We start from the raw sequence: 24,809 nt of genomic DNA, 5'->3' as shown, positions 1-24,809 counted from the left end.
CTTCACACAACATACAGTCAACGTATGGAACTCTGGCAGAAGATTTTGTGAAAGCCAAGTCTATAACAGGGTTCAAAAAGAACTAGATAAGTTCCTGGAGGATAGGTCCATGCATGGCTATTAGCCAGGATGGACAGGGATGGTGTCCCTCTCCTCTGTTTGCCAGAAGCTGGGAATGAGCGATGGTATGGATCACTTGATGATTGCCTGTTCTGTTCATTCCCTCTGAAGCACCTAACATTGGCCACTGTTGGAAGACAGGATACCGGGCTAGATTGATCTTTGGTCTGACCCAATATGGCCTTTTTTATGTATACAACTTAAATCAGGATCACTGTGCTCGTATTAATGTGTATGTTCAGTGCTGCTAGCTTTTGACATTCTGCATATAGGGATTCTAGTATACTGTATGTGGGAATTTTTAACATAGAGTATGGATGGATTTTATCATAGTGCATGTGAAAGTGGGCATTCTTATGAATTAAGTCAGTGGCTATATGCATTTTCATGAATTGTTCTAGATGCAAAACCATGCAAAGACATTTTCAATAATTTTTATAATAAATAACAAAATACACCAATTTGAAAGTTGTGATCAGTAAAAAAGTATTCAAGCTTCATAAGATTGTGTAAATTGAAAAACACTTTAAAAACCTTTAAGTTATAAAGTATAGTGTGCAAATAAGTTTGTGCTTTCAAAGTCATAAATGTATATACATAGGGCGCTCAGTACTGCTCTCTGCATCTTGGAATATGGGATGATGGTAGAAGGAAATCTCCCTGTGGCTCACGGACCATGATTTTCTTTGTCTTGTGCCACAGACTGCCTAGAAAAAGACCTCTTTCCTGGCATTGTTGCAGTGAATGGTGTGTCGCAAAATGTGGAGGTTTCAGAGGTAGAAGGCTGCATAGGTGCATAGGCTATGGCTTAGGCAGGGGTGAAAGTAAGTCTAGGGACTTACAGGTACGGAGCTGGGCTGGGGCCAACTCTGGCCCCCGGAAGGGGCGGGGCCTAGGGCGGAAGGGGGCTGGTCTGGGGGGGGTCAGAGCCAGCCCCGGCCCACCCTGTACCGGCAAGTGCCTCCTTCCCCCTCCCCAGGATAACAGCGGCAGGCAGGGGCTCTGGCAACAGTTTGAAGGGTCCTGGGTGGTAGCGGCGTCCAGAGCCCTGGGCCCTTTAAATTGTCACCGTAGCCCATCGTAGCTCTGGGGAAGTGGCAGCAGGGCTCCGGGGATGATTTAAAGGACCCAGGACTCGGCCGCTGCTACCGCCTCGGGCCCTTTAAATCTCCACCCCAGCCCCGCCACCACTACACCAGGGCTCCACCAGCGGGGCTCTGGCAGCAATTTAAAGGGCCGGGGGCTCCAGCTGCTGCTGGGAGCCGCAGGCCCTTTAAATTGCACCGGGGAAGCTGATCCACCCCAGTATGTGCACCGGCTCTTGCCGGTACGCCATACCGGGGCGTACCGGCTTACTTTCACCTCTGGGCTTAGGCCTTGACCCGAGAGCCACTAAGCTCTACAGGACAGTTGTTTGCCTTTCCATCATCTGCAGCAGCTGTGTATATATGGACCTAGCCATGTCCCTTTCCTTTTCTTTCTCCTTTTCTGTCATGCTGCAGGAATCCTTCCCTCCACTCCTCTGTCATGTATCCCTCTCTTGGGATGTTCTTTGAACATGTCATGCCATGTCATCTCTTGAGCTCCTCTTCCTCCTATGCAGGTTGTACAGATGTTCACTCAGTGTTAGCACCCTATCCCTGCTCATTATAAGGTGTCTGCTGCTATGGCAAGACAAAAAAAAAGAGAAACAGGACAACTAGTTACTGTTCAAATTGAAGTCTTCATGCCAACAGTAACCAAATGTTGCTTTTTCCTTGATTTTGGAATTCTATTCCTGAATCTCTTCCCAGTCTTGGGTGAGCTTGGAGATGGTAGGATGTCTTCACAATCTTCTCTGTTTTTATAGGACACCTTCGCCTATGATATGAGGGGGATGGTTTGTTTAGCCAACTTGGGGAAAGGGGTAATAAATACATGGTGGGCTGTGGGTGTTGGCGTGGGGGCCATCTAAAGATGGTGCAGAAGAGGCAGGGGAGTAATTAAACAAGCACCTCTGCAGGCTGTCCTTACTCTGGGGGATGTTACTTTGAGGCATGTCACCAAAAGGCAGAGAAGGATTCTGTTCAAAAAGGCCACGGGCAAAGCAGAAACAATATGCTGTGCTGCTGTTTATCAGGGTGGTGCCCACAGAACCGGGGTACAACTAATAAGGAGCCACAAACTGTGGGCAGTGAGAGAAGAGCTGCATTGCTGTGCAATCTTCTTGCCAAAGCAGAACACTCTCTTTGGCTTAGGTTCTGTTTTTAAAACACCCATGACTCAGCACAAAGTGCCCTGTAAAATAAATAGAATGCTGCAGTAGTCCAAAGGGAGCTGAAATCCTTATAGTGCCTTACAATAAGGTTATTTTTGGATATATTTATGTCCCATTACTTTTCTGATTTACCTCAGAATACTGCACGTTGGCTAAAAGCTGAGGGCATTAACGAAACTGTGAGCAAGATACATGATTCCAGTGTTTTTCTTCTCTGTGTCTGCCACTATAATAAAAATGCCTTTACTTTACACCATCTTCTTTTTAACCCATGTGGTGCTGCCATCTTGGCTGGGGGCGGGGGAAGAAAGACCAGGCAGGAGAGAGAGCAATAGAGCAATAGTGTGGAGGTTGAGGGGGTGGACAGGACACAGCAAGCTTAAGGCTTGTTGTGTTTTTTGTTTTGTTTTTATTTTTTAATTGATGCAAAGGACACACCAGTTTGTACACTCTCTCTAGTGTGGCCGCCATTTTGAGCAACAGATGCATGGGGCTAGGATAGACCAACGGAGTGACACTTGGATGGTCCGTGGAACTAAGCTGTTTGATATATCATAGAATAATAACTGGAAATTGTTCTCTCCACAGATTGGGGCTCTGCCCATGATCCACATGGTTTCTCCAGATGTGATTCAGGCAGTTCCTGGGTCTCCAGGACTGTGTCTGCTTCTTAGTTCACTGGCCCAGTGAGATCAGGGATTTCATTGTCATTCTCCTCCTGGTCTTCATCATGGTTGACGGTTGCAGGGGTGTCATTGGTGGTGTCCACAAAATGCAGTAGCTGAGTTGTGGGATCTCTCATAAATATACAGTCCAACTCATCAGAGAAACTGCAGACTCTGTGAGCTCTCCCAGAGGTCCTGTTATTGTCCTGCATGCTCTTAACCTAGCCAGAATTCCTTGTTGTGGCACTGCTTAGGTCCCGATTGTACCCTTTTCCTTCATTTGTTTGGACAGCCATATGTGCATTGTGGTGGCTAGATTTCAGAAGGCAATGAAGTCCAGGCCCTCAGCATGAGGCCACACTGAAGCAAAAGGCATGACTCTTTAACAATCGGGAGTATAACACAGGTATGTGAATGCCCCACAAGCTGGATTCACAAAGGTCAGAACTTGGCTGTGTGCTAGCATTTAAACAAGGAGGTGACATCTGGTCGGGATGACCATGGAGTAGTAAAGGACACACAGGTAGACAGATGGGCTAACCCAGGTGCCCAGCAAAGCAATGTTGGATACCAGTTGGAGGACTTGGTAGATGAGCAACAGCTGCTTAGGGATGGGGATTCAGCCACACCTACTTTGTTGTGGGTAAATTCATCCCACATCTCAGTAAGTCTGCTTCCAAAGCAGGCTTAATAGCACACATTAAAACAACAGATGATTCGCAAGAACAAAATAATCTTGTTTGTGGATGCAAGGCACTTTAATGCGACATAACTCCAACTAACCTGCTATACATTTCAGATGTAGACAAGCCCTAAGCAAAGGCATTAACTTCATTAGTCATAAAAATCAAGCATGAGGCTGCCAAAACCCATAGCCAGGAAACATAGGCAATGTTAAGAGGCCCAACAACTTGCCAACCAAAGCCCCACTGAATAAATCAAACCCCACTCAGACCACACAATAGATCCAAGGGGTAAGAAAGTTTAAGAAGACATACAATGATGGAGAATCACATGAAGTTGTGCCTCTCTCTCTCTGGTACAGACAGAATAGGTGGTTGCCTGGAGCAACAAAATGTCCACTAACTATTTGCGTCTGTGTGTGTCTCCAATCTGGAGGAGTTGGACATTGGCTGTTTGCCTAGAGCAGCAGAAACCCTCGAGCTAGCCCCACTCAAAGGCCTGGTGGTTAGCCACTTGGTGTAGCTTCTTGGTGTAGAGGAAACACATTAATGAAAATGGTGACTTAGAATTATAGAATCATAGAATATTAGGGTTGGAAGAGACCTCAGGAGGTCATCTAGTCCAACCCCCTGCTCAAAGCAGGACCAATCCCCAACTAAATTATCCCAGCCAGGGCTTTGTCAAGCATGACCTTAAAAATATCTAAGGAAGGAGATTCCACCACCTCCCTAGGTAACGCATTCCAGTGTTTCACCACCCTCCTAGTGAAAAAGTTTTTCCTAATATCCAACCTAAACCTCCCCCACTGCAACTTGAGACCATTACTCCTTGTCCTGTCCTCTTCTACCACTGAGAACAGTCTAGATCCATCCTCTTTGGAACCCCCTTTCAGGTAGTTGAAAGCAGCTATCAAATCCCCCCTCATTCTTCTCTTCCGCAGACTAAACAATCCCAGTTCCCTCAGCCTCTCCTCATAAGTCATGTGTTCCAGTCCACTAATCATTTTTGTTGCCCTCCGCTGGACGTTTTCCAATTTTTCCACAATCTTCTTGTAGTGTGGGGCCCAAAACTGGGCCTTGCTCCGGTACAGCTGTCATGGAGCAGACTGCAGGGCCCTGGAGCAAGATGCACCAAGATGCATCAGTCCTGGTTTACACCTGTTCACTTGGCCTAAGTTAAAAGGAGTAGGTAGCAGTGCACCATGTACTGATGTAGCTGTACCAGTGGCAAAAACAAGAACAAGGAAAAGGAACTTAACTCTGTTCTGGTGTACAGCCAAAAGTGAAAACAAAGGAACTGTACATAGACTGTGCACATAGAGAGTGTGCATCACAACACTTTCTTCCTGGTCATTTCAATCAGTTATTTAGTCCCCCCTGATTATAGCCTTTTCTGCTCTGCCAGTGCAACCAGTGGCCAGAGAACACCTGTTGGCAACCTTTTCTTCTTTACCAACATACCCAACCACCTCAGACCAGTGTTCTGCTCCCCCTCAAAGGAGACCAGAAGAGCATATTCACAGCTCTGCCAACTGGAAGGAAAATGTACTAGAGACGAGTCATAAACAACATCATGTCAAATGGGCTTGAGGAGAGGCAAGTCATGCCAGGAATTGGGGAAGGAGCCTGCAAAAGTGCCTAGCATGACCCACGTGCAGAAAGAATTTAGCCTAGAGGGATAGAGGAAATTGTGAAATCCTGTCTATTAGGGAAGGAATGGTTTGTACCTGGGAGGGCCAGATGAACTGTTTAGTTCTTGTAATGTTTCAGAAACCAGATCCTAGGAATGAGGGAACTTTATCTGAAGCATGTTGGATGTGTGCATTTCTTGGAGAGTCAGAGGGCAAAGTGTGGCCTGGACAACCCAATGATGGGACAGATTAGAGTGAACCCTCCACATTTGCCCCAATCTCTTCAACTTGTGCCTAGCTTTTGGTGCTTAACAGGGGAATTATGTTATTGTGACATGAAGTTTCTATGGACATTCTGAATCTCATGGTATTTGTGAACTCCAAGTGGGCCCAATGCGGGTGGCCATGCTCTGGGGAGTAGTTTACAGGAAATCAAATATGGGAGCGGGAGAGAGACAGACACATGGATGGGAAGGGGATGCTATTGCTATTAATAATGCCTTGTGCCACTCCAGATGCCTAATACTAGGATTGCCAATTTTGGATGGATGTCTCCCTAGAGGTTTCATCACATGACATAATCTTTAATTAAATATTAATCTTTAATTCATGGAGACTCCAGAACAATCCTAGAAGTGTGGCAATCATACTTACTATCTCAAAATGAGTTATTTAGGGGGAGGTGCTAGTTCAGTTTAATTTAAACCTATTCCAAGTTTACTTAAGCTAAACTGGCAAAACCCACCGTTGACCTTTACAATAAGAGTTTTCACATAGGGGTTTGCAGCAGTGTAAGTTTATTGGTTCAAATTCATACCTTTGGTTGTAGTTGTGCAACTTTCCTGTGTACACAAGGCCTCAGACTAGGCTTATACAATCATGGAGCCAATTTGCTACAGTGTGTAAACATTTTGTTGTACTAAACCTGGCCAATGAGTAATGTGACAGTTTTGCTGTTCTTCATAAGCTTGTATCCCTTCCTTCCACCTCACTCCCATCCTTCCTCCGCATCAAAAAATTGGTGAGTTCTGTGCAGTGCTGACAGGCGATGTAAGCAATGCAGTGTCTACACAGACACTGTGTTGCCCTAACTACACTGACCTAAGCACTATGCCTCTTGTGGAGGTGGAGTTATTAGGTCGGTGTAGTGGGGGACTTACATCAGCAGCAGCAACCCTGTAGTCTAGACACTTACAGAGTTAGGTCAATGTAACCTTATGTCGACCTAACTCTATAGTGTAGACTAGGGCTAATACCGCATTCTGCCCATGGCTAGCTCCTCTGACAACAATCAATTGGTTGAAATGATTTCACAGTGCTTAACTTGTGATAATTAGGTCTCAGCATTAACCCCCCTGTGAGCTGACTGCAGGGCTCAGGGTAGGGAAGATGTTTTTATTTCTGTTAGTGTTACTGTTTGTTTGTTTTCAAGCTCCATAAAATGACAGTGCTTTTGTTTACATGCTGCAGGCCATCTCTATAACCAGAGGAGACGGGCATTTTATTTTTAAATATGAAAGCATAGATCTAGAGAAAATGTGTTCAATTCCATCTGAAGGAAGACCGTAAATCCTAGTCTTCTGATCTCCACTGCCATGAATTTTTACCTCCCCAGGCTATTTAATTATTGACAGGCAATTCAATTACACTTGTCACCTTAGTGTCTGAGTACCCTCCAAAATGATATCACTTATAGAACTCTCCTTTTTTACCCCTTTAAGATGGGTCCTCTCTAGGACTGAGTGCTTAGAGGCTGATTCCTTCTGGTTTGGGTGTCTTAACATTTCTCCAGACAAGCGTGTTACAATTTCAAACAGGTTTCAGAGTAGTAGCCGTGTTAGTCTGTATTCACAAAATTTAAAATTTAAAACAGGTGATTCTTGCGATAAGCCTGTAGCACTCACACTATGAAGTCAGTTATGATTGTCAAATGCAAGCGCTCCAAGGGACAGAAGAGTAAATGTTTGTAGTTTTTGATTATGAGCTAAGATCACTGCAGAGGAGAATGTATGTGGTGTTGATGCTGCTCACAATGGGCAGTTGCCCATGTCATAAAACCATCATGTGTTTAGTTAAAGGAGAGCTTTGTTCAGGAAAGAAGAATCTGAAGGGAATAATTACCTCTTAGCTGGAGAGAAGTGGCTCTTCCAGGGCGGGAACAAGGTTTCAATCACCTCTTAAGCACAAAGAAGGAGGTTATTGCAAACCTGAGTTGCGGGTCACTAACAATACAAAGCTGAAAAGGAAAGCAGGCCTTGCAGTTCCTTACATCTATCTCTTGTATTATAAATAAATGCTTTATTTTCCCTCACTGTAGCTGTAGTACCCAATTATACATATGGAAATGAGAGGGGGAAGCCCTAAAATAGTGCAAAAGGCCAGATGATGGTGGAAAGGCAGTTCAAAAAGGAAAGGAGGATCTTAAAGTCAAGATTTTTTAACCAGAAGGAAAAAATAATCGGAGATCATTATTTTGGTTATTTGTGTAATGAAGTTATGAAATGCTCTCTCTTACAGCTCATAAAATTTTGATCCATGTACTGGCTGATTATTTTGTTTTTCGTTAAACAAAGTAACATGCAAACAGGGCTGTGTTCTGGAGAGACGATAATCTCTACCCCCCAAAATCCTTAATTATTCAACAAGAAAATGCACTTTACAAAGCCCGTTCAACCATCAGTAGCGTTCAATGTGAAGTTTGTGCTTATCAGTAAATTCACAGTAGGATTCACTGTAACTGTAAAATTGTGGTTCAGGGCATGTCCCAGGGGAGTAAGGGGAAGGGAAGCACTTATTTTGATTGTGAATTCAGTTTGACCTTTATTGTCTCCTATTTCTCAATTCAAATATAGGACTAGATTGCACAGTGTTTGTGTTAACAGAAGTCCCACTAAGGGCTTGTCTACACTACGCAGCTTTTAGTGACAGCCTTGTCGCTAAAAGTCAGCGTGTGTGAATGCTCTCTATCGGTATTTTGTCGGCACTTTTGCAGACAAAATACTTCCAGCCCCGCGAGCTGCAGTAGCTTTGTCAGTAGGAGAGCGCTCCTGCCGACAAAGCTGCATTCACACCGCCACTTGCGTTGGCAAAACTTTTGTCTTTCACGGGGGGGGGGGGGGCTTTTTATAAATACCCGTGAAAGACAAAAGTTTTGTCGACAACGTCACAGTGTAGACATACCCTAACTTCAATTAAAGTTTTTCCTGCTTAAGAACTGTAGGATTAGGCCAATGGTAATTAGAGGAGAACCAACACATCTAAAATGAGCAGTTTTACATAAATGTAAAAGATTGTAAGGAATTTTTTAAAAAAACTTCATAAGGCAGGCTAGTCATGTAAATAGGCTGGCAAATGAAGAGAGCACATTCAATTCTAAGTCATTTTTATCCAATTTGATTCTTCCTCGGAGAGCTGATACATTTTTTTAAAAGGAAATGTTTAAAAAAGATTTAATCAGGTGCATAGTTTGAACAATCAAACTGACTCAGTGCTTCCAATGAACAATGGGATTATCCGCCTTTCAATCCAGATAAAACACTTCCCCCCTGGGTTACTTCTGATTTTTGTGTAGTTATTATACTTTGCATTTATATAGCTGTATATCTGTTGGATCACAAAGCAGATTATAAAGGTGGTCATTGTTATTTCCATTTCCAGTAACTGAGGCTTTGTCTTCAATGGAGATTTCAGCTCTTGGTAGTCAGCCATCAGTGTAGTTGCATCAATGCAAACCCATGATGTCTGTGGGCAAACCCACTATAATGCCATGATTCACACAGGTTCCCAGTTTCAAGAAAGGGCAAACTACACTTGTGCAAATCATAGCTTATAGTGGTTTCGCCTGTCTATGGCAAGGGTTTACAGCTGTACTGGAGGCTGAAGTCCCCTGCATATACAATGCCTGAGGCTCAGAGAGGTTAAACGATTTGCCCACAGTAGGTCAGTGGCAAGTGTGGGAATAGAATCCAGGTCTCCTAACTTCCACCCCATTGGACAAGAGATGCCCCAATTATTGAAAGGCAATCTGAAATCACTGTCAAATTACCTTCCAAATAAGCAAGAAGGGAGAAAAATAGTTCTGCTATAAAACAGGCATATTTCTTAAATGGAACAATATTACCTGTTGTTTTACAACAATTTGAAAATTATTTTAACAGATACACCAATATACATTGTACAGAGTGAGGAAAACAATGCACACAAATCATCGGGCTGCAGATGCACACCAGTTTAGTCTTCTGGATGCATAGATACATATCGTTAAGGTCTGAGGATATCTATCTAGTATTGATGCATGTTTTAACAGCAAGTTTGGGACCCCAATCTTGGCTTGACACTGTTAGATCAATTTTACTCCATTTTGTCTTATTTTTTACTCATCCTCTCTTGAAAAGATTATGCAATAGAAAATTGTAAGGTGATTTGTGGATCTGAAAGGAAAAATCTCTGGTGAATTACCATTGCGTGCCTTGTGTTTTTACAGTAACAAACGCCTTGTGGCCTTAGTACCAAATGAGACACCATTCAATACCAGACGAGCCTACACAAGTGAAGATGAAGCCTGGAAGTCGTACCTGGAAAATCCCCTAACAGCAGCTACCAAGGCTATGATGAGCATAAATGGAGATGAGGACAGTGCTGCTGCTCTTGGCCTATTGTATGATTATTACAAAGTAGGTAACTTGATTGATATATCGTCCAACCCTTCTAATTAGCAGGGATCTGTTTTTAAGGCATACCAAGAGAGAGAATTATGCTGCAGAACAATTTCCAAATAAGTTTCTTCCCACTGGACACTAGCATTAAACTCCCTCTCCATTTCAAGAAGACAACTTAAAGGCCTTTTGATTTAGCTATGACTGGGGATTAAAGCTAAAATTACAAACCTTAAAAGAACCCAGCACCCACTGTTTTGTTCAGTACAGTATTCTTGCTTTTCTTCATTTCTAAAAGCCTCTGATGAATATAATTAAGATTTCTTTTGGTTTATAAACCTGGAGTATTCTTTAAAAAGCAGAGACCATGCTCATCTGGAGGTTTTTCTGTGGTATCACGACTCATTTTGGGTAAATTGAAACTTTTTATTTTTGCCCACTCTTTAACTGGCTTTTCTCTCTTAATGGCAGTTCCATTTGTTATTGTTGTTGTTATTGATTTGTATTAAAGTAGTGCCCAGAGGCCCCACTGGGCTCCGACCCCATTGTGCTAGGCACTGTGCAGACACAGAATAAGAGTCAGTACCTGCCCCAAGGAGCTTACAGTCTAAATAGACAATGAGAGAGACAAAGGGTAGAAGAAAGGAAGTAGTATTACGCTGTTTACAGATAGGGAACTGAGGCGCAGAAAGATAAAGGGATTTAATCAAACTCACATAGGAAGCCTGTGACAAAGTCATGATTTGAAAACTGACACCCAGAGCAGTAGCTTAACCACGAAACCATCTTTGTTCTCATATCTCCGATAATGTCTAAGTATGGCTGTTGCTAAGACTCTGGCCCTGATTACTGGCTCTGACTGAAGTCAAAGCAAAACCACAGAGTGCTTCTTACCAATTTTGCCATGCAGTACCTGTGTGAGAAATACCATTTTAACCCCTGCAGCGATCCTGCTCTAAAGCATGAGACTCAATGCTGATTCCCGTTTGTGTAATCTGAAGTTCTTGTTGTTTCACTTAAATTGTCTTGGTCCCAATGTCTCTGATGTCTTGGATGACATTTTTTTTTACATTACTTTTACAATGAATGTACATTTTCACAACCAAGCCATGTTTCATTGGGGTTTCTTTTTCATGTTTTGTTTTTAACTAACCAAACAATATTCACCTCAACAATTTAAAATCTCTTGAAAGTATAAAATAAATTATCTAAATTGATCAGAGGGGTAGCCGTGTTAGTCTGTATCCACAAAAACAACAAGGAGTCTGGTGGCACCTTAAAGACTAACAGATTTATTTGGGCATAAGCTTTCGTGCGTAAAAACCCACTTCTTCATATGCATGGAGTGAAATTGCAGGCATATATATAATGGCACATAAAGAGAAGGGAGTTACTTTACAAGTGGAGAACCAGTGATGACAAGACCAATTCAGTCAGGGTGGATGTGGTCCACTTCCAATAATTGATGAGGAAGTGTCAATGCCGAGAGAGGAAAAATTGCTTTTGTAGTGAGCCAGCCACTCCCAGTCCCTGTTCAAGCCCAAATTAATGGTGTTAAGTTTGCAAATGAATTGTAGCTCTGCAGTTTCTCTTTGAAGTCTGTTTTTGAAGTTTTTTTGTTGTAGTATGGCTACTTTTAAGTCTGTTATTGAATGTCCAGGGAGATTGAAGTGTTCTCCTACTGGCTTTTGTATGTTACCATTCCTGATGTCTGATTTGGGTCCATTTATTCTTTTACGTAGAGATTGTTCGGTTTGGCCAATGTACATGGCAGAGGGGCATTGCTGGCACATGATGGCATATATCACATTAGTAGATGTGCAGGTGAATGGCCCCTGATGGTGTGGCTGATGTGGTTGGGTCCTATGATGGTGTCGCTAGAGTAGATATGGGGACAGAGTAGGCAATGGAGTTTGTTGCCATTTACAATGCACACTTTACTTCTCTACAGAGGAGAAAGGACAGTAAACTATCTAAACTCCTACATGCCACAAGGGGCTACAACAGTGATACCCTTAACTCACCCAAAAATATTGTTAATCTATCACACACTTAGCCCAGCAGAAGAGTCTGTGTCCCGTCCCGCCCCCCCGCCCCGGCCTGAACATGATAGAGTTCTGTGGTGATCTGGAAGCCTACTTTTGCCATCTCCGACTCAAAGAATATTTTCAACACACCACTAAACAGTGCACTGATCCACAGGAATCCTCCTACCCACTGGACACTAGCATTAAACTCCCTCTCCATTTCAAGAAGACAACAAGAAGAAGAATTCCACGTGGACTCCTCCTGACGGTCGAAATGACAGACTGGACTTCTTCATAAAGTGCTTCCACAGACATGCACAGGCTAAAATTGAGAACAAACAGCATCACTTGCCCCATAACCTCAGCCATACAGAATGCAATGCCATCCACAGCCTCAGAAACAACTCTGACATTATAATCAAAGGTGCTGACAAAGGAGGTGCTGTAGTCATCATGAACAGGTCGGATTATGAACAGGAGGCTGCCAGGCAACTCTCCAACACCACATTCTACAGGCCACTATCCTCCAATCCCGCTGAAGAGTACCAAAAGAAACTACATGAGCTGCTCAAGAAACTCCCTGCTACAACATGGGAACAAATCTACACAGACACACCCCTAGAGCCCCGACCAGGGGTATTTGATCTGCTAGCCAAGATCCATAAATCTGGAAATCCTGGATGCCTCATCATCTCAGGCATTGGCACTCTTATAGCAGGATTATCTGGCTATTTGGACTCTCTCCTCAGACCCTACGCTACCAGCATTCCTAGCTATCTTTGAGACACCACCGATTTCCTGAGGAAACTACAATGCATTGGTGATCTTCCTGAAAACACCATCCTGGCCACCATGGATGTAGAAGCTCTTTACACCAATATTCCACAAAAGGATGGACTACAAGCTGTCAAGAACAATATCCCTGATGAGATCTTGGCATACCCACAAGGGGCCATGCTTTGTCCAGGCTGAGCTTTGTAACTTTGTCCTCACCCACAACCATTTCATATTTGTGGACAACTTATACCTTCAAGTCAGAGGCACTGCTACGCATGGCCCCACAGGTACCCGCATGACCCCACAGTTTGCCAACATTTTTATGGCTGACTTAGAACAATGCTTCCTCAGCTCTCGTCTCCTAGCCTAGCGTCCCTCCTCTATTTGTGCTACATTGATGACATCTTCATCATATGACCCATGGGAAGGAGGCCCTTGAAGAATTCTACCTGGATTTTAACAATTTCCACACCATCATCAACCTCAGCCTGGACCAGTCCACACAAGAGATCCACTTGCTGGACAGTATAGTGCAAATAAGCGATGGTCACATAAACACCACCCTATACCAGAAACCTACCGCTATTCTTACCTACATACCTCCAGGACACATCACACAATCCATTGTCTACAGCCAAGGCCTAAGATACAACCACATTTGCTCCAATCCCTCAGACAGAGACAAACACCCACAAGATCTTTATCAAGCATTCTTAAAACTACAATACCCACCTGGGGAAGTGAGTAAACAGATTGACTGAGCGAGATGCGTGCCCAGAAGTCACCTACTGCAGGACAGGCCCAACAAAGAAAATAACAGAACACCACTGGCCATCATGTACAGCCCCCAGCTAAAACCTCTCCAGCACATCATCAACGATCTACAACCTATCCTGGAATACAATCCCCCACTCTCACAGACCTTGGGAGGCAGGCCAGTCCTCTCTTACAGACAGCCCCCGAACCTGAAGCAAATAGTCACCAACAACTACACACCACACCACAGAAACACTAATCCAGGAACCAATCCCTGTAACAAGCCCCATTGCCTACTCTGTCCCCATATCTACTCTAGCAACACCATCATAGGACCCAACCACATCAGCCACACCATCAGGGGCCATTCACCTGCACATCTACTAATGTGATATATGCCATCATGTGCCAGCAATGCCCCTCTGCCATGTACATTGGCCAAACGGAACAATCTCTACGTAAAAGAATAAATGGACCCAAATCAGACATCAGGAATGGTAACATACAAAGCCAGTAGGAGAACACTTCAATCTCCCTGGACATTCAATAACAGACTTAAAAGTAGCCATACTACAACAAAAAAACTTCAAAAACAGACTTCAAAGAGAAACTGCAGAGCTACAATTCATTTGCAAACTTAACACCATTAATTTGGGCTTGAACAGGGACTGGGAGTGGCTGGCTCATTACAAAAGCAATTTTCCTCTGTTGGTATTGACACCGCCTTATCAATTATTGGGAGTGGACCACATCCACCCTGACTGAATTGGTCTTGTCATCACTGGTTCTCCACTTGTAAAGTAACTCCCTTCTCTTTATGTGCCATTATATATATGCCTGCAATTTCACTCCATGCATATGAAGAAGTGGGTTTTTACGCACGAAAGCTTATGTCCAAATAAATCTGTTAGTCTTTAAGGTGCCACTGGACTCCTCATTGTTTTTATCTAAATTAAGGGTGTCATGTAGGCAGTGGACTCAAGCCAACCTCCGAGATACATCAAACAGGCCTGTCAACCAACAGAGCACTTTAGTACAAATATGACACCACCAACTACTTTGGTGAGAGGTTTTTTGCAGGAGTGGGTGGGTGAGATTCTGTGGCCTGCATTGTGCAGGAGGTCAGACTAGATGATCCTAATGGTCCCTTCTGACCTTAGTATCTATGAATCTATAAGTGAAGATCAGACGCCAGTCCTCCGTGTCTCTGTTGTTGTCTTAGAAAGATACTTTATGTTAATTTTGACTACTGGAGGACAGGTGCTTATTGGTTTTTCTCTAAGCCTGAATGTCTCCTGATTTTTCTTTGGTGTTTTAAAGGCAGTAAACACAATTTTGATTTGGTTTCAAGTCTGTCCTTGCTCAGTTGTCATGGTGGTCCAATGCCATGATGAACTGGAAATAGCTTCCTTCTGCTGTAAGAAATAGCTCAGAAGTGCTGGTTCCAAAAACTGCTAATTCAGCCGGAGAAAAGAGGCCTTGAAGAACTTGGGGCCTTGAAATTTTATTAAAAGCCTGAAGAGCTATCTGGGATAATGAAAACATGAGGACTGTCTGAGGAAGGTAGGAAGGCCCACACACTCTCAGAATTCAAAGAGCAGAGCCAAGAAAGTCTAACTGTAAAGTAAAAAAGGGTTTGTTTTTTTCACATTCTTTGGGATGTGTTAAGAAAGCCTTTTGTTCTCATTGTTTCTACATTAGAAATTTAGATATTGTCTACCTTGTTTTTCCTGGAAGACTCTATGGAAACCTACTTGATTTATGATGTCATAGAAATCATGCAAGTGAAACTTTATTAAGTGAAATAGGAAAGGTTTTTTATTTAGACAGTTTAAAATTCTTTGGGTCTCATTCCTGTGCTTGAGTCAGGGAAGGCTGGGGTGGGGCCAAGGTGGCTTTAAATTACCTTGAGTGTCACATAATCTGGATCCATAGAGAGGCCTGCTTTGACTTTCATTCTGCTTCTCATGGTGCTCTATAAACTTAGGGAAGCAGAGAATAGCTGTAGTTCAGTGTTCTCTGGTGATGCCCCAACATGTCGCCACCGTTACCCTAGATGTGGAACCAGGGCTGGTACACAGCCCTGGCACCATCTCTAGACCAGCCAGGGATGCTCTTTCAGCAGAGGATATTCTCAGGGGACTGTTTTCTCCCACATTAAGGCCCCTTTATGCTGCCAGCCTAGTGTAAAAGGGCCTTGGGATAACTGAGAATTAGGCCCTTTGTATTTTTTAACACCATTTAATTCAAAAGGGTGAAGAGAATGCCTCTTAGTTAAAGATGCAGCACCTCCATGCACTCCAATTAAGGTAAGTGAGATAGTTCCTGATCCACACCTCTCAATAATTCAAGGAGTTCTGTAAAAACAGAACCGAAGTGCTGGTCTACACACAAATTTGCCTGGATTGAATCGAATTGGTTTTCGGAAACTAATTTACTGTGGTGCAAGTCAATGGCTGTGTCTATATTACAAAGACCACACCGTCATAACTACGTCGGTGTAGCTGTGCCAGCATATCCCAATAGTGCAGTCACAACCTACACCAACCTAAGGGTTTTTCCGTGAGCATAGGAACACCACCTCCCCAGACAAAGTTAGCTATGTCGGAGGAAGCATTCTTCCATCAACATAGCTGCAACTACACTGCGGGGTAAGTGGACACAGGGTAAGTCGACTACATTACAAGCGCTACAGTGGCACAACTATAGTGCTATAGCTACACCACTATAGCGTAGACACTTGCTACAGTGATGGAAGGGTTTTTTCCATCCGCGTAATAAATCCATCCCCTGGAAGGGTGGTAGCTAGGTCGATGGAAGAATTCTTCTGTTGACCAGTGGTGATGACACTGGGGCTTAGGTTGGCTTACCTGCATCTTACAGGGGTATGAATTCTTCACACCCCTGCATGCTGTAGCTAGGTCAGCCTAAGTTTTAGGTATAGTCCATGGCATAGCTACATTAGTTAGATGTGTGTTTTTTTCACACCCTTGACTGATATAGCTATGTCAGCCTAACTTTTAAGTGTAGACCAAGTCAATGTGTGAAGACTTTTAGTTTGGAATAAAAGTAATTATAGGCTTGACTACACGATGGGGCAATGCATACTACAGGGATGTGACTTCTAAAGCGAACTAACATGTTGCACGTTAATTGGTCCATATAGACCTTGCTCGTGTGCTAAAGGTTCCCAAGTGTACAATTAATGCATAGCATATTAGTGTGCTTCAGAAATTACACCTCTGTAGTGCGCATTGCTACACCATGTAGACAAGCCCGCAGTTTGGTTTGGCTAAAGCTAGTCTTTTACTCATCTGAGCTAAATTGACTTCAATCATTTTATTCTTAACTAAGACTATCTACATACCAATGTGTGCCAAAATAGCTAAATTGGTTTTAATTCACTCCTTTTATTATTTTTGTGCAAACTGTATTTATACCAACCTGGAACTTGATACTCCTGGTACACCGGGCCATCGCTAGAACATGCGTCTATATAACGCGAATAGGGATATAATGCGGTCGCGGCCATGGATCCCAAATTTAAGCACTGTACAGTACAATTTTTTTGAGTATAGATGCAATAAATCGACTGCTGAGCACTCTCCTGTCGACTCTAGTACTCCACCAGAACGAGAAGCGCAAGCGCAGTCAATGAGGGAGCATCAACTATTCACGTAGCTGAAGTTGCGTATCTTAGATCGACCCTATGCGGTGGTGTAGAAAAGGCCGTTCTTTTGCTACACAACTGTCCAGCGCATCCTCCGGCCAAAAGACTCAGAACCCGTGACAGTAAAATACGGGTTGAATACTTACCTAAAAACATGACTTCCAAAATCCAGCTGCTTGATCAAGATGTTATCGCCATTTTTAGCAGCACTATCGACGGGACTTGGTATGACAAATGATAGAAAGCGAATTGTCTGTCACCGATTTTCTGAAGAAGTTGACTATAAAAGACTTCTTTTACATTGGCGGCGATTCCTGGAATTTATTATGCGCTGAAACGATAAGCCGCTAGTGGATGGTGGGATGCGAGAGTCGTTTGGCCACCCGCTCCTGGAAGAAAATGAAGAAAGCAGATCACAGTGTGACGAGGAATTCGACTTAGAGGGATTTACAGAGGAGGAAGTTGAAAGAACAGACATGGAGTTGATGCAGGAGCTGTGCCAGCAACTGTCCAGGCTCAGGGTAAATGTTCTGCCACAAAATATCGAATCCTGGATAAGAGGCGATGATGAAGCAGAAGAATTTTGTCCCGTTGCTGAAAGTCTAATGGATGACCAAATTCTTCAGGCAGTACAACCAAACAACATTCCAGAAGCTGAAGAATTGCCCTTCGCCGTAGAAAAAGAAGAGGAAGATGAAGTGGACGTCGTTCTCTGCGACCGTAGCCGGCTTAGAGACTGCTTTGAGAGGGTTTGAGACGCAAGACGTTGAGCCTATAAAAATTATGCAGCTCCGTAGTCTTTTGCTGTTTGCTAAGCGGAAGTGGCACAGCAGCAAGAAGCAAAAGCCACTCACCGACTTTTTAAAGAAAAAACGAGACTAGTTTATTGTAATGTCGACTTTAAATTTCCAATAAAGCAATACTTTTTTTTCTCGTTTATTGTTTCCTTCAAGTGGGAGTTTATTTTCTAAGGTTTTCTATACTTTATGGATGTGACATTACTGTATACAGTAATTTCATTTTAACGCGGTCCCCGCTATCACGCGGTACTTGGCATGGGTCCCAAATCCCGTGTTCTAGCGAGGGTCCGGTGTATTTCAAAGGTAAAAAGCAAGCAGAATAAAACCTTATTTTGGGGAAAGAAAACTAAAAACCTTTTCAGGCCTTCTTTACACATCCAAGAACCAAAGGAGAGAATAATTCCTGTATTTTTTCCCACCTGGGGGAGGGTAGGGGAGGGGAGTCACCTTTAAGGTTACTGTCAGTATAATAGAAAAAAGTAAGCCCTGACATCCATGAGTTTGACATCCTTGGTCTAAATAAACCTTACCTTTTGTTAGACTATATTAATCTGAAGTTGCAAATACAAACTGTTACACTTGCCTGACCAATGCCTGGTGCTTTTCTCAGGTTCCCAGAGATAAAAGGCTGTTGTCTGTTAACAAAGTGAATGACAATCAAGAAGACCAAGATAAAAGGTATTGTATCATTTAAAATAATATATTAATACACTGCAAGTAAAAGAAACTTTGATCAGATGTGAATCAAAAGAATTGTTATGGCCTCTGACTTCCTTCTGCAAGATAAAAGAACAAAGTCTAGTGTGGGAAGCAACCATTACACAGCTGTACCTATTAAAAAAATTAAATGGAATTTTAAAAAAATGTGATTTGCAAAGTAATAAAGAATCCCAGTGAAGTTGTCATGTTATTTGAAAAAGTAAACCAGAAAAAAATATTGACATTAGAAATACTGCTTTTTTGGGGTAACAAAAGCTATGTAGTTTGGCTTCAGTAAACTGGTTTAGGTAGTTATACTTAGCCTAATCTCATCTCTGTCAGGGAGCAAATAACTTTACATAACACCTTCTTCATTAAAACTACTTTCTGTCAAACATTTTCTTCCCCTCACACCTTTCAGATTACAGCTTTTGCTGTGTCTGGAGTCAAAGCTGCTAAAGGGTCCTGTGTGGCAGGTTAAGAAGAAAACAACTGACTTTATTGAGACTCACAAGCAGGAGAGAGTGAGGCTATGTCTTCCCTGCAAAAAATAGGTATGTTTGTACATCGAGTTAGCTATTTCAATGTAAAATCCTAGTGGAGAGAAGGCACAGGTAACTTTTACCTTAGTTAGTCAAGATCATAGCTATGCCCCAAAGTGGAGTTTGTCTCAGCTAGTTACATAGAGATAAAAACTAACAGTACCTTGTCTCCACTATGATTTACATAAAACTAGGTATCTTGATGCACAAAAAGCTCCTTTTTGACAGTGAAGACATAACCTGAAACTTCTTCAGTCTGCATCTAGAGAGAGAATTCCACTTCCATCTGGCTCTAGAGAAATTCCACAGCAGGATTGGCAAAACGTCCATCCAACAGAAAGCCAAGATGGCAGTCATTTTCTCATCAGAGCAACTCTCATTAGTTATTGAAAATGAGAACAAAACACGAAGCAGCTGTTGGAAGCTGAAAGCTTTATGAATTAACCATTTCATGTGTGTGACAACTGCACATTATATGGATTTTTAAGGGCACTTTCATTAGAGATAGGGTGGTGCTGCTGAAAGCTACAGTGCACCTGCAACAATTACTGTCCTGCTCTGTTAGGATGGGATTCCTGGAAGTACTTCTTCAGGAATTACATCAGTAAACATGGTCACATCCCGTGGCTATCTGAAAGGGCAGATAGCAAAATATTAATCTCATTATTGACAATTCACTCTCTCTATTCCACATGAAAATTTTTCTACTGTCAGTAATATATATTATTTCTTATAAAACCCTTGATGTTTATTTTGGCCAACAGGCTTTTGTATTGATCTATTAACTATGTATCCAAATAGTAGCCTAAGGAGAATGAAAACTAGGTCACACAGGATTTGTCATACTAGATGAGACCACTCATTCACTGATGTTTCAGAAGAAAGTAACCTTTCCTGGTCCTCAATACATGAAGAAAGTTTTGCATTGCGGGTGTATTTTCTTCCTGACTTCTGTAGCAATCAGCCCACTCCCTAAATGAGGAAATTTGATGCCAGTTTCTATTAGGACAATTCACCGGTTTTTGTTTGTTTCACAGAAATTGTCTTGGTACTAATGAAGCTCAGAGTAATTTGAGTGGAGGAGAGAACAGAGTTCAAGTCTTGAAGACAGTACCAGTTAATCTGTCCTTAAACCAAGAACATCTGGAGTCTTCCAAAAGGGAGTACAGCACAAATGTATCTGGGAGCCCAACACCAATCTCGGTGACTGGAGTTACCGTGGTAAAGGCAGAAGAGTTCACACCAGTTTTTATGGCCCCGCAAGTGCATTATGTTAGGGGCGAAAACGAGGAGCACAGGGGGGTTATCTTCGAACAGACTCAGTATGAAGTGCCCAACATTGCCCCCCATACAAACTATCTCAAAGATGACCAGCGTAGTACTCCTGATAGTACTTACAGCGACACTTTCAAAGATGGGGGAACAGAAGTAAGTTTTTCATTTATGAACTAGTATCTTGGAACTCATTAAAAAGAATCATACAGTGTGACTTTGTGTTGGACAGCACTGAGCACAGTGGGGACTTGTCCTTGACTGGTGTTCGTAGTTACTACTACAATATTAATAATAATAATAATTATTATTATTAATAATTTATAAATAACACAAGCAGCATATTTTAGCTCTCTGCACAACAGAGGAGCAGGTGAATGACCGTGACCATCTTTAGTGAACTCAGCTGCTCCTCACAGTGCTCTTCTCTGCCTTCTGACAGCATAGGGGAACACCATCTTCCTAGATGGTAGTTTGGCTTCGTACCTATTGGAAACAATGAGAGGTGATGGGTATTTTTATAGAGGGCATCTTGTGGCCTCAGTCCCATTGAGAATAAAGTGGGTAGGGGTGGCTTATTTTGAAAGAGGGCAAGTTAACTATTAGCAGGCTGTAGCTTCAGTCCTATTCGCAACAATAGGAGATGGTAGCCATTTTGAAAGTGGATAATTGTTCATGAGCATCTCTTAAGGGGAAGAGTTTATCCACCAACTTCTGTTGATGAATACATTTTTTAGTTGTGAAAAGTAATGGCAAAAAATTACCATTAATCCTAAATAGTTCATTTCAAAAGCTATCTATTGCACCAGATCTGCTCATCAAGAAGGGCAAGAGGGGGAAATGGGTGGCATTAGGAGGGTGAAAGGAAATGTAGAGGTCAAAAGGTAGGGGGAAGATGGGGTATGTGGGTGGGTGTTTGTACAGAGGAATGTTGAGAACAGGAGGGAGGGAAGAACTGATGTGTGCTCTGGCTGCTATGCACTTCTCTGGCAATGCTAAGCAGCTGTAAATTCAGTTTAATTGGCCAGTATGCTCTGGTTGCTTTGTGCTGCTCTAGAGTGCCTGATCCTAGAGGTTAAAATTTTAAAAATAATTTAAGGTTGATACTACATATCTTCAAATCACATAGTAACATTCACCTTTGGTTTCCTGATTCCTGTTAATGTATGAAATTATTAATAATTAAAAAAAACCAAGGAAACTCCCAGACAAAAACTACATTAAGATGGAGTTAAGGTTGAGAGTATGTATGACTCATTTAGGAAAAAAAGATTACAGGGATGTAATTATCTCCAAAACAAGTATTCAAACCCAGGAAATGCAGAATTAAACTTAAAAGAAATACAAATATGTTAAGGTATGGAAATGCATATTTAGGGCACCTATACAACCTGAATTCTCTCTGTGGTGACATAATGAGGAAATCTATTGTGCTTTTAAAAATCAGTTTAAACTAAACTGGGAGCACAAGCACTATTATGAATTAATTATAATTATATGGCTTCAACCCTTATGCTAGAAACTGGTAAATACCCTCTTGTAGGAGCTGAGGAGTAGTGTGCACATAGGCTTTCCCCTGGGTAGTTCATAGCACTGATCGCATCATCCCAGTACATGCTGTTGGAATGCAGCTGAACTTTCACAGAACAGTGAATCCATCCTATGAAGTGCTGTCAAACGGACAAAATTAACAAACTGGAAAACAAGAGCGAAAACATATATTTGCTAATACCTCAGTGACATCAGTAATATTTTGTCACATTTTTTTAAAAATATACTCTGTCATTTATATTACCAATTGAAAGTTAGGCATTATGCACTGTCTACTGTAACTTACAAACACGGCTCAAGCCTACCAACGTTCCAGCACATAAGCAACTTCACACATGTAAATATTCTCGGTACATTCAATAAAATTATTCATATGAGTCATGACCCTTGTTTTTGAAAATGTGTGCAGGATGGGCCCAGTCCAGCTCTCTTATTCATGTGAACAATCTCTTTTAAATCAATGTGAATATTCATGTGAGTAAGAGCTATGTGTGTGAATGAGTTTGAGGGCCTTGGACCAATTGTCTCAAGTGTGAAGTGTAAGTTTGTAAAAAGTCATTTTTCCACCAACAAGATTGCCTCCCCACATTTCATTGCCCTATAGCTCATCCATTTGTTATAAAAGTGCAAGTGCAGATACCTTTTAGAAAAATCATCTTGATGTATATTCTTTTTATCAGCCAAGGCAGAATGCAAGAGAATTATGTATAACATTCCATATAAATTACAGTACTATGATCATGATTTTTCATAATATTATAAAAGTGGTAATTTCTTCTATCTGATTGTTGCCTGATTTTAATATGGATTTAAATAATGGATCAGATTTTAAATTGTGTCTCAGCTGGATTAAATAAACTAGTTTAGTTACATACTAATTAATAGAAACTAGTTGTATTTATCTCACAAAAACAAGGATTAATCTTTTAAAATTGCTTATTCTACGGAGACATTCTTTGCATCACTATACCAAGCCATACTGAAAATATCACGTAAAATGATATAAAAATCAGACCAGTCAACTGCAAAGCTACAACCACTGCTGTGCTATGGTAAAAACACTCTGTAATAAACTGACATCTCTTAAACAGGTTTCAAGTCTTTTTATTGCAGAGCATTTTTATCATGGCACATCAATATGTAATTAACCGTGAGTGATGACAAAATAGTATAGTAATAATTAATAATCCATGAGATTATACCTAATGATCCATCAGAGAGGTTTTAGAAACAGTGTATTATGGCCACAAAAGGTAAACTGAAAAAGCAAGGATCTCATAGAATAGATAAGGATCTCTTATCATTTTCCTCTGCTCCATAATGTAGTGTATGGTTCTTTCTTCAATTTATGCAGTGGACATAGTTTTCATAATTCAGCCTCTTGATGCAATATATTTCACATTTTTCATCTATACCTTTTTATAGATCTGTTTTCATTTTGTCAAATGAATCTATTATTCTAATATGATCCTGTGTTACATGCAGAATACTTCCTGAGCCTGTGTCCCCACACCCATCCAAATGAGATGATACAATAATACAAATTTTTATGAGCCTCAGTGTGTGGGTTGTGGAGGACAATTAGAAATAGATTCACATAAACCCTCTTTAAAAATATAGGCACCGTAAAAGCTTTCATTTAATTTTCAGCTTAGGACATGCTTGCAATTGTGAGTCATGCATGTTATTACAGGTTTCTTCTAAACATCTGATAATGTAAGGGCAAGCAGAACACAAAAATACCTGCCACTTTACTGATATTGTTATAATGAACTAGGTAGACTGACAAAATCCAAACACTTATCCAAATAATTTCTCTGTGTCAACTCTAGAAGTGAAACCGCATAGGGACTACTCAGGCTAATAGGTATTTTGAGTCTGAACTACCTTATAGTTTATTATAAGGGTTCCCTAACTAGAAAAGTTTTAATATGATCTTGTCAGTAATTGTAAATTTCTTTGTATCCAATAATTCCTTATCTATTGTTTGTTTGTTTTTTATTTGTATAACTTTTAGAAGTACCGCAGTGCATCAGTAGGGGCTGAGGAATACATTTACGAACAAACAGCAAGGTAAGTTACTCAAAGACAAATGGGAATAGATGGAGCTGGATTGGCCTCATATTAAAATATAGTATGGAGAACCCCACTTTGCCACCACTAGGGATGTACTGCTGGTCCCCTCCATTGCTCTGCACATTGGCTTTAAAATCTGACTAGTGTGTGTGTCTTCACTGAGGGCAGGTCTACACTTACTGTGGATCAATGCTGTGGTGATCAATCCACCGGGGGTCGATTTAGCAGGTCTAACGAAGACCTGCTAAATCGACCGCCAGTTGCTCTCCCGTTGACGCTGGTACTCCATCAGAACAAGAAGCATAAGGTAAGTTGACAGGAGAGTTTAGACACTGCACAGTGTAGACACTGCAATAAATTGACCTAAGCTATGTCAATTCCAGCTATGTTATTCACGTAGTTGGAGTTGCATAAGTTAGGTCGACATAACCCCGTAGTGTAGACCTGCCCTGAGTGTCAGGGCCTGATTCTCTTCCTACTTGCACAAGCTTAAATCAAAAATAACTTTGCTTAAGTCAATGGTGCTGTACAAATGTAAAACTGGTGTGAGAGGAGAACCAGGCTCTTGGTACCCCAAATACAGAGCACAGATTGCCAGCCTGCTCCTGGAAAATCTTCACTGCCTTCC

General features: G+C 41.8%; 1 protein-coding gene across 3 annotated transcripts in view; it reads left to right on the top strand.

Moving 5' to 3' along the window:
• GRHL2 (grainyhead like transcription factor 2) overlaps positions 1-24,809 on the top strand; it is a 106,349-nt gene that overhangs the window by 15,311 nt on the left and 66,229 nt on the right. For all 3 annotated transcript variants that reach the window (XM_084618269.1, XM_084618270.1, XM_084618268.1), the window contains exons 2-5: positions 9,840-10,029; positions 18,652-18,719; positions 20,320-20,710; positions 24,123-24,178. In XM_084618269.1, coding sequence (XP_084474395.1) covers positions 9,840-10,029; positions 18,652-18,719; positions 20,320-20,710; positions 24,123-24,178 — 705 coding nt within the window. The remainder of the gene's footprint in view (positions 1-9,839; positions 10,030-18,651; positions 18,720-20,319; positions 20,711-24,122; positions 24,179-24,809) is intronic.

The sequence above is a fragment of the Lepidochelys olivacea genome, assembly GCF_965140295.1.
Source record: "Lepidochelys olivacea isolate rLepOli2 genome assembly, chromosome: 2".
Classification (NCBI taxonomy): Eukaryota; Metazoa; Chordata; order Testudines; family Cheloniidae; genus Lepidochelys; species Lepidochelys olivacea.
This window is presented reverse-complemented; position numbering and strand designations above follow the sequence as displayed.